This window comes from Zingiber officinale, chromosome 8A (assembly GCF_018446385.1).
Source record: "Zingiber officinale cultivar Zhangliang chromosome 8A, Zo_v1.1, whole genome shotgun sequence".
Classification (NCBI taxonomy): Eukaryota; Viridiplantae; Streptophyta; class Magnoliopsida; order Zingiberales; family Zingiberaceae; genus Zingiber; species Zingiber officinale.
In genome coordinates this window covers 12,742,357-12,752,151 of record NC_056000.1, presented here as the reverse complement: position 1 = coordinate 12,752,151, position 9,795 = coordinate 12,742,357, and the positions used below count along the sequence as shown (strand labels likewise).

The window sequence follows — 9,795 nt, the reverse complement described above, 5'->3', positions numbered from 1 at the left end:
TAGCTGGACTTCTCGCCAAGCGTCTGGTCAGCCCGTCGACCCTCTTGGACTTCTCTCCAGCTATCTGGTCAGCCCGTCGACCTAGCTGGACTTCATGCCAAGTGTTCAGTCAGTCCGTCGACCCGCTTGGACTTCGTGCCAGCTATCCGGTCGGCCCGTCGACCTAGCTGGGCTTCGTGCCAGACATCTGGCTAGCCCGTCGACCTGTCTGGACTTCGCTTGCACACTCGGTTAGAATGTTAGATCAACAACAAGACTAACTTAACCTATTTTGTCATTCATCAAAACCTGAGTTAAACCGTTAGTGCTAACCGCACCAACAAAATCCACATCAGGCTATGCGTTCTTGCTGAATGATGACGTCATCTCATGGAACAGTAAGAAACAATCTTGTGTAGCTTTGTCAACTATAGAAGTTGAATATGTGACATGTTCAGCGACTGTGCAAGAAGCAATATGGTTGAGAAGGTTCCTAAAGCATTTGAAGATTACTGAGGACAGTGGGAGTCTAATAACTGTCTACTGTGATAGTCAAGCTGTAATAGTTTTTTCCAAGGATCCCAAAATCACAACAAAGGCAAGCATATAGATATAAAATATAATTTTGAGAGGGGTATTGTGGCTAAAAGAAAAGTAATTCTTGATTATGTCTCTACACATGCTATGCTTCCAGATCCTTTTACTAAGCTAATGACTAAAGAGTCATTTAAAGAACATGTAAAGTCTTTGAGACTTTGTAGAATGTAACAACATTATAATTACAATCAGATATTGTGATTTGATTGTATAATTTGCCATAATTTATTCAATGTATATGATTTTGCTATATTCATATAAGATCTCGATGAGTATGTTGACAGGTTGAGATTGGTCCACTCACATGAGCAATCATCTCTGTTTGTTGAGTATAAATAGAAGTAAGACAGTTCCTTATGGGATAACTTATGTAGCTGTGAACATAGACAAATCCATAAGTTAAGGTCGCATTGATAATTGTGTCAATTTGAGATTATTTATATGTTAATAATGATCGAAGTAATGACCCTACCATTTACTGAATTTGTTGAAAGCTAGATTAGAATTCATATGTTGAATTCAGAATTAGACATTAGATATGTTTAGATCAAAATCTATACAATTTTAAATTTGAGGAAAAAACATGTGCTCTTTTTAGTAAAGAGAATAATATCGTAGCATGTGATTCATACCACATGTGCTATTGTGATAATAAAGGTAATAGAAGAATGGATCCCTATTTCTTTACTATGTGAGACCTTTGAGATTATAAGTTAATATTAATTTTGCCCTTAGTGACTATTTAGCTGTTTACTTGAAGTTTTAATCAGCGTCTGCTACTTTAGCATGTATCCTATGGCTATAGATGATTCAATCTACAGGACATAACTAGAAAAACAACTGATTAGAATGAATAAATTTTAACTAAAAAGGAAGATTAAATAGATTTACATCTTTTGATATTATTCATTGGTCGACTAATTTCTGTTATGTATAGAAATAATTATAAATACTGAATGTAATAGTTCTCTTCTCTCTCCTTTAATTGTTGCATACAATTACTGTAATACTGATTTTTAAAAAAACATCATCACCTTAGTACTTATTTTTAAAAACTAGAACCAAGGTGTTGCTAGTATTTAAAAACTAGCACCCATCACCAAAGTAGTGTTGGTGGTGGACCACCAAACCAGCACCATACACTTAAGTGTTGGTTTGTAAAAATAAACACTAACTTAGTGTTGGTTTGTAAAAACCAATCCTTTAAATCCTAAATTCTAAATCCGAAAATTAGCATCAAAATTTTGCTGTGATTTATAAATCCTAAAATCAGTATTAAAGTGGTGTTGTTTTTTTATAAAAATGGTGTTGGTTTATAAAAATCAGCACCCTAAACTCTAAAATTAGCATTAATATTGGCACTAATTTTTATAAATCAGCATCAAGATGGTACGGGTTCAAAAGAAATTGTCATCCCTAAATACGAACGACGGATCGACAAGCGAGGAACTGTGAGGAACAGGAATGGCGAGTCAGGATCGACAAGTGAGGAACGGAAGGACGACGTCGTGGCGAAAGAGAAACAACTTCGTCAAAACCTAACTAGGAAAATGACCAGAGAGGAAAAGTGGTTTAAGAAAATAAAAGGAAAAAACAAATGACACGACATAGAAAAAATGATATACAAAGATAAAAATCTTCGGAAAAATCTCAACGATAGATACATAAAGTGATAAGGCCCACAATAATAAAAATGATGTGTTATTAATTTATGTGTCTATCCTGAATTTTTTTCTGAAATTTTTTCTCTCTGCGTATCATTACTCGAAAAATTAGGTTTAGAAAAATAAAAGGAAAAAAATTATACCTCTCCTCTTGTGAACACATAATTATTTTTAATTTATTTAATTTTAATACTATAACACAAATTCTAAACCCTAAAATTAAACTCTAAATTCTGAACCCTAATTTAAAAAAAAAACTAAAAAAATTTATATACTTGGTGCGATAATATATATATAATTATATTTTTCACTACGAGGCCAAGCCTTTTCCATTTCTATTTTCTTTCAATCAAGGAAGGTATATTATTCTGGTCCCAGCGTTTCGCATTTAGGCGATCCAGAGGTACGCCTTCTCCGATTCCCGTTCACCTCCAAATCGACCTCTTTCTTCTATCAAAAACACGGTTAAGCAATTCCACTAGGGAATTTCCCAACCTCCCATCCGCTGACGAAGGAAGAAATCCGTATCCTCTTCAATCCTACGCTAGCGTGCGCTTGTTTTGTTTGAGGTTGCACCCTTTACGATCTCGACCGAGCACTTCACGGACTGCAACGAGCCTCTTCCTCGCTTCGCTTGCTGCTGATCAAGACTCGGCAGCTATCAGGTCGATCTTTATGCGCATGTTTGTGTGGCAGGGTTCTAGGGCTTCGAAATTTGTTTTTTTGGGGCAGATGTAGGAGAATCTGTTGGCTTCACTACTACATTCGAACTATTGCTTCAATGATCCAGACCTAGGTTTTAACAATTTTGTTTTATTGACTTTGTATTCGGCTTTGCGAACCAAGTCTGAATTTCAACATCGTAACTGATTCGGATATGTGCATGCTTTTTCTTCAATTTATTATTATTGTTGTTTTGGCTGTGGGGTTTCTTACTAATTACTATGTGGCCGGCTATCCCAATTTTCTATCGATGCTCGTTATACGGATTGATATTGTTTTTTCTTCTTATTTTTCTGCTTGAGCTTTTATGATTTCATATATTCCGTTTATCTTTCTCCACATCTCGCTGAATTGGTTTTTTGCATCTATGTGTCCCTATCGGTTATTCATTAGTTGATCCCCATGCTGTATAACTTTTAAAATGAAAATGTCACCATTAAATCCTAACTGCCTAGAGGCTCATTGCTGTAGTTTGAGAAATGAGGTAAACTGTAGTTTAAGCTGGTTGGCTAAACCTGTAAGTTGCACAACTGACTCTCGTAGATCTAATTAGCGCCTAGACTAAACTTATAATATGATCACTTAGGATACTTGAAGGCCTAGTATATGGTGATCCATCAGTTATTTGATTGGCACTCCTAATAAGTATTTAGATGCTATACTTACTGTAACTTTCCATGATTACCTTTTGCAGAAGTATCTGGGTTTCTCAGCTTGTTGGATGATGTTTAATTTTGTGTGTTGTATTTTTCTTTTTTTTTTCCCAACTAAACTACTGTAGAGAATGGTTCACGAAATATACAACAGCAATTAGTGAAGTCCATAGTAAATTTCTAGAAGCTATTTTTGCCACTTTGTTTATACTTCAGTGTCAATCTGACTTTAGTTTGCTTGTAGCTTTGTTTTTGTTTTTGCTCTATTTATTTTGTGTTCAGATTTAGGCTAGAAATAAAGGTGAAGGTTTCAAATTTCAAACTGTTTGTCCATAAACAAGTTGGGAACCTACTAGTTGTATTTTCTGGTAACAATTTGGTTGTAAATACAAATGTACACACTTATATTATATAAATTGTAGTAACCTTTTTATATATCAATTGCCATAATACCTATTTTCATCTCTCTAGAACTTTTCCCCCCACGCATGCAAACACACAAGTTCTCCACCCTCTGACATCCAGCAGCTATCAAAAATTTTCCACTGATGGCCTTTTCTTCTCTTCCACAACCACAAGATCATGGCGCGCTCTCTTTCTTTTCATTTCTTCTAAATTATTACCTTCTCCTTTCTCCTCTAGCACCAATCTTCACAAATAGGATGATTCACCTGATTCTCTCTCACCCATCCCTGGTTGCATCAGATTTCCACTATAGTTGATATTCTTTGTGTGAAAATTTTTGTTTCATTGCTTCTATTTGCTGATTTCTCAGCAAAAACTGGATTGCAAAGGCAAATTCCAAATTTAATCGGCTGTTCTAGATTGGACTTGGACTATTTGGAACACTGTAATTGTATTATTATGGATGAAGCTACCAGTTGTAATCACATTCCCTTCTAGAAAGTTTTGAAATTTTATTGAAGAACGAAGATTAATGCCAAGATTCCCAAAATTCCTTCATATTACTCAAAGCACCATCTGATCTAGATGACCTTTAGCTTAAATTTGTTCAACATAGTATTGAAAATTTTTCCTTAAACTTATGTGGATTACATTGACTATTTGATTTCGACTAGGTTGTTTGAAGGGACAAGAACTTCAATTTGGACACAAGATGGTATGCTATTTTACTGTTTTAAAGCTTTTGGCTTTCCTGAATTCTATTTCAACAAATTGTTTTTTCATTGCTTTAAAAGTCACTAAGCATCTTGTCAATGAAAAACAATAACTTTGGCATTTCAATCATGGATTATTTTCATCTCCCATATGAAGAACGTGTTAATTATTTATTTCACATTCTGTTAGCTTCTGCCAGAGAATAGGAGAATTCATATGTCCATTGAGTGATTGTCAGTATAGACTTGTACCTGAAGTGCTTGGTATGCTATGCAAGTACATATATTTATTTTCAAATTTGTCTTGTTGTACTCATGTGATCCTTTTTGGAGGTTTGCTTTAGAAAAGGTGCTGGGCAATTAAGAGAGACTCAAATTTGTGTCCTTATGTATAATTTTGCACAATGTTTAGAAAGGTATTCTGGGTGACTAAGAATAATGTAATGTATACTGAGACAACTTCTTCATATATATGCTTGATTGGGATCTTTAATTTTTTTTCTTCTATGCCATTATTTAGTTTATCTTAAACATTCAATTATTTCTGTTTCAGCTATTTGGAGGATTTAATTACCATGGGAATTCATTTGAGCAGTCTTACCTTTGCTATCCAGCTTCATTCATTGATAAGGTTTGGAATTCTTCTCTCTTCAATTGATGACTGTTTACACTTATTGTTTCTATACTCGTTGAACAGTCTTACTATTTGGCTTGCAATCAAATACTGAAGTTGGAGTTTGCTTTTCTCAGAAATGTCTTCACAATATACTGAAATTGGAGTTTTAGAAGTTTCTATTTGAGTTTGTTAGTATATTCCATGAGTTTATAACTGTGAGGATCAAGGACAAATAATTAATATTGGATCTTGAGATTCCAACCAAGTGATTTGGATTGTTTAGTGGCAATTTTGGCCATAGTATTACAAGATTCTAACTCATAACGATAGGATTGCAATCTTAACAATCATGCAATCAAATACTCACAGCTTACTGCATAGCTTAGTATTTTTCATAATATACTAGTGTACATTTAAAATTAGTTGACCTTGCTTAAAACAAATAAGTTTTAGTTTAATTTGTTGAAGTTTGTTTTAACAAAAAAATAATCTCCTATCTATGCAGCCTCAACTGGAGATGGGGGATAAAAGTAAGCAAGTTGTTCCTTGATCCTTATGTTGTTATTGTAGTTTTCTTTTATATACATTTTAGCCCTCTTTAACTTGATTTACTTTTATTCTTTCAGTCATAATGCCACCCTCTGCTCTTGACCGTCTTGGTAAGTTGAAATGTTTGCACTGTAGGTTCATAGTTATTTTTCTCCACTATATCCACTGTCATTCACAGTAACATTTGCTTGAAATTTATAATCTCTTATATTAATTCAATTTCTAGGTCTATTGTATAGTCATTAATTTTTTTATTTCACTTCCATTTGATGTTTTTTTGTACTTCACAGCTTCTTTACATATTGATTATCCGATGTTATTTGAGTTGTACAATGGTGCAACAGAAAGAGTTTCTCACTGTGGTGTTCTAGAATTTATAGCAGAAGAAGGAATGATATACATGCCATATTGGGTAGGCTAGACCTTGAATTTCTTTTGCATATTTATCTTCCTGTTTAATTGTAAAAAAAATATGATTTATGGTCCTCTGTGTAAGGTATTATGGTTCATTTCTTCTTATCCTTCAGATGATGCAAAATTTACTTCTGCAAGAGGGAGATATTGTCCGTGTCAAAAATGCAACCCTCCCAAAGGGTACATATGTGAAGCTGCAGCCTCATACAAAAGACTTTCTGGATATTTCAAACCCCAAGGCTATGTTCGTAAACCTCTTGTTTGCTAGTTAATTTAGCGTCATCTAATTATATTTATGTTTCTTATTTTTTTCCTTGGTTCATTTAATGCGTTGTGTACATCAAGGTAGTTACAACTTTAGCTTCATACATCTAAGCATATTTTCTTTTTGAGTTGTTGCAGCTTGGAAACAACTTTAAGAAACTTCTCTTGTTTGACGACCGGTGACAGTATAATGGTAGCATACAACAATAAGAAATACTACATAGATATAATCGAAACAAAGCCCTCATCTGCAATCAGCATTATTGAGACCGACTGTGAGGTTGATTTTGCACCGCCTCTTGATTATAAAGAACCAGAGCGGCCACAAGCTTCTGTACCTACAAGCAAAAAAGTGGAACAAGGTTTATATTCAGGCTATTTTTTTTTAATTTATACCTACAAGTTTTTTTTTTTCTTTCTTTCATGTACTTTTTAATTTGTTTGATTTTTTGGTCAAGGTTTTCTGCTTCGAGTTTAAATTTTTAGCCATGCTATGATTAATTATTGGCAAAAGTATGTGTAACCAAGGCCTTTACTAATTTAACTAATTGCGCCTTGGGATGCATATACTTGAAATTAGTGCAAAGAATTTTCAGTCCTCCAAAAAGTTAATAATTTTAATTATGTACTTTTGACTCTGTTACACTAATGGTAGATATGTCAAAATAAGTAATATAGCTTTGTAGAGCTGCGTTTGGTAGCTATTTGATTTCTAAAAGGATTCTTCAATGGGTGTACTATCTTAATAATGTTCAAAATTAGTGTTGCTTATGAAACAAATATTCTCAAGAGACTGATATATAGATAGAAGGCTAGTGTGGGTCAAATGAGGGTTGTTGGAATAGACAGTTGGCATTGCCAAGGAATATACCATAAAACTTGACTTTGAGTATACCATGACACGAGTACAAACAAGCTAATTTTCCATGAACATAGAGCTACTGAAATAAATAGAATCTGTGTTCTTATCTTGTGCCTTTTTTTTTTTGCGCCGCTTATATTTGTTAATGTTGTTTAATGTACTTCAGCTGATATGCATTCAAGATATTATTTATCAAAATCTTTTATTTTTTTATGACATAAATTAATATAATTTCAGCTCATGAACCACAAAATGAAGCTGAAGTTGAAAGAAAATTTACTGCGTTTACTGGCTTTGGAAGAAGGCTGGATGGAAAGCCAGCAAAGGAGGTTTTTTCAAGCGATTCTTCACCAATGCAAGACAAAAAGTCTGAAACTGCAAGCAGTACGAAGCCAATATCACCTTCAACTTCCGAGGCCAGCACTTCCCGCCAAACTAAGGGGAAGCTTGTTTTTGGTTCAAATGCAAACCGTGCTCCAAAAGAAGCCCAGGTGCAATACTAATTTCTTTTATTACTAACAAGTTCTTTGTTATAAGAAATCAAAAGCATACTTGAAGCCAATTTTGCAACAATGATGTGCTAATTTTTGCTCCATCAAGCCTATTCAATAACCATGTTAGGTTAAAGTTCAAATCTTGATTCATAAGGAAACAAAAGAAATTTATTTTAAATTCCTTTGTAGGTTGCCCCTAAGGAAACAAAAGAACCTGCAAAAGAAGAAGAACCGAAGTTCCAGCCATTTACTGGGAAGAAATATTCATTGAAGGGTTAAACAACTGCCCTAGAATGTTAAAAAGGTTTCTATAAAGTCTCTCTTACTCGAAAAATATTTCTAATACTTTTAATGTATGACTTAAAGAGTTTATGTTTCGAGTATCTGTTTCCAGCTGGTTTAATTAGTTGTTGACTAATGGTAACTGCTGCATTTATTATAGTCTTTTCATTTGTTAATAACTTGATAGTTGATAGCGTGTGATTCTGGAGTTACCTGCAGTCTGCAGAAAAGATACAGCCTAAGCTAGCGTACTAAATCTTCATTCGTCTGTCTCAGGATCTTACTAATATCCATTTTTTAATGTTTGATTATTTTTTCTTTTTATAAATTTTTTCCATGAATATCTAAGCAAAAATTAGATCATTAAACGTAGGTCTTTTTTTTTAAAAAAATTATTTGACATCATATCTAGTTCTAAGAACCGAATTAGATTAATTCTGGAATGTTGAATTCAATTTCACAAAAAAATTTCATTGATATCAGGGTAAATCGAAAGACATTTGTGGTTATCTATTCAGACGGCTCTCGCTTTCTATTATTGAAGAGAAAATTCTTCACAATTATTTTTTAAGTTGATATTAATTAAATGTCTAATTTACGTTGAATAATTTTATGAGTAGTCAGTTCAGTTTTATAGAAATTTTTTATCGGTCTCTAAAATAAATTGGTCAAGCATAAGCTATTAAGATTGCCTAGTGCTCTAATTTATCTATGCCTAGGCTCCAATAAAATTAGTGTCATTAGTATTAAAAAAAAATTAAATAGATTTAATAATTGAAACTTAATTCTGATCAGAGCCGCTATTTAGTTTCGATTTCTGTACACAACAGTGCACACTGCACAGCCATTCATTCCAACGGGAAAAATAATTTTAATTAATTATATATTAATTATAATTATTATATTCTCCTACAATCCTATATAAAACAACCACGGTAGAATTTGATTTTTTTTTCATTACATTCTTCTTTTCATATTCTCCGTCCATGATGACCGATCCCAAGTTTGGATAAAAAATAGGGTTATGTTAAGTTGTCAGCCAATATCAAAACTATAATAAATATTCAATGAATGGATTCATTAAACTATTGTGCTAATGCTAGGTTGTTTCCCGGAAGGAACGCATTGCAGGTTCTGACTATAACGTCTCGGCAAGGATCGTTGCATCTCCAGAACTTGGGTGTAGTACTAAATATGCAAGAGTTCGCATTACAGGGTTCGACTGTAACATCTCAGAATGGACCGCTACATCTCCATGAGAGCTTAGATGTAATGTTAAATACGCAAGAGTTCTCAAACCATATGTTGGATAAGAATAAATATGATAGAAAAACTAATAATCTAATATTTGTAACATGGAACATAGGAACTCTCACCGGTAAATTAATGAGGTAGTAGATATGATGATTAGAAGAAGAATTAGTATTTTGTGTGTACAAGAGACAAAATAGATAGGCGAGAAGACAAAGATGATAGAAAACTCGAGTTTTAAGTTATGGTACACTGGAAAGAGTAAAGCAAGAAATGAAGCGGGTATTATTGTAGATAGTTTGTTAAAAGATGAAGTTGTAGGAGTAGTT

The 9,795-nt window shown here is 33.5% G+C and overlaps 1 protein-coding gene across 1 annotated transcript; it reads left to right on the top strand.

Moving 5' to 3' along the window:
- Window positions 1-2,568: 2,568 nt before the first annotated feature.
- On the top strand, window positions 2,569-8,310 carry LOC122012532 (ubiquitin fusion degradation protein 1 homolog). Its single transcript, XM_042569094.1, has 11 exons — window positions 2,569-2,643; window positions 2,723-2,905; window positions 4,696-4,736; window positions 5,288-5,365; window positions 5,856-5,880; window positions 5,977-6,009; window positions 6,190-6,311; window positions 6,427-6,557; window positions 6,716-6,939; window positions 7,677-7,930; window positions 8,123-8,310. Exons 3-11 carry the CDS (start codon window positions 4,734-4,736, stop codon window positions 8,210-8,212), a joined length of 960 nt encoding a protein of 319 aa, XP_042425028.1. The 5' UTR covers window positions 2,569-2,643; window positions 2,723-2,905; window positions 4,696-4,733; the 3' UTR covers window positions 8,213-8,310.
- Window positions 8,311-9,795: the final 1,485 nt, after the last annotated feature.

Bases quoted from the DNA above. Each gene is read 5' to 3' on its own strand.
- LOC122012532 (XM_042569094.1), top strand. The intron at 6,558-6,715 runs GTTCGTAAACCT...GAGTTGTTGCAG, and splicing joins ATTTCAAACCCCAAGGCTAT to CTTGGAAACAACTTTAAGAA. The intron at 7,931-8,122 runs GTGCAATACTAA...ATTCCTTTGTAG, and splicing joins GTGCTCCAAAAGAAGCCCAG to GTTGCCCCTAAGGAAACAAA.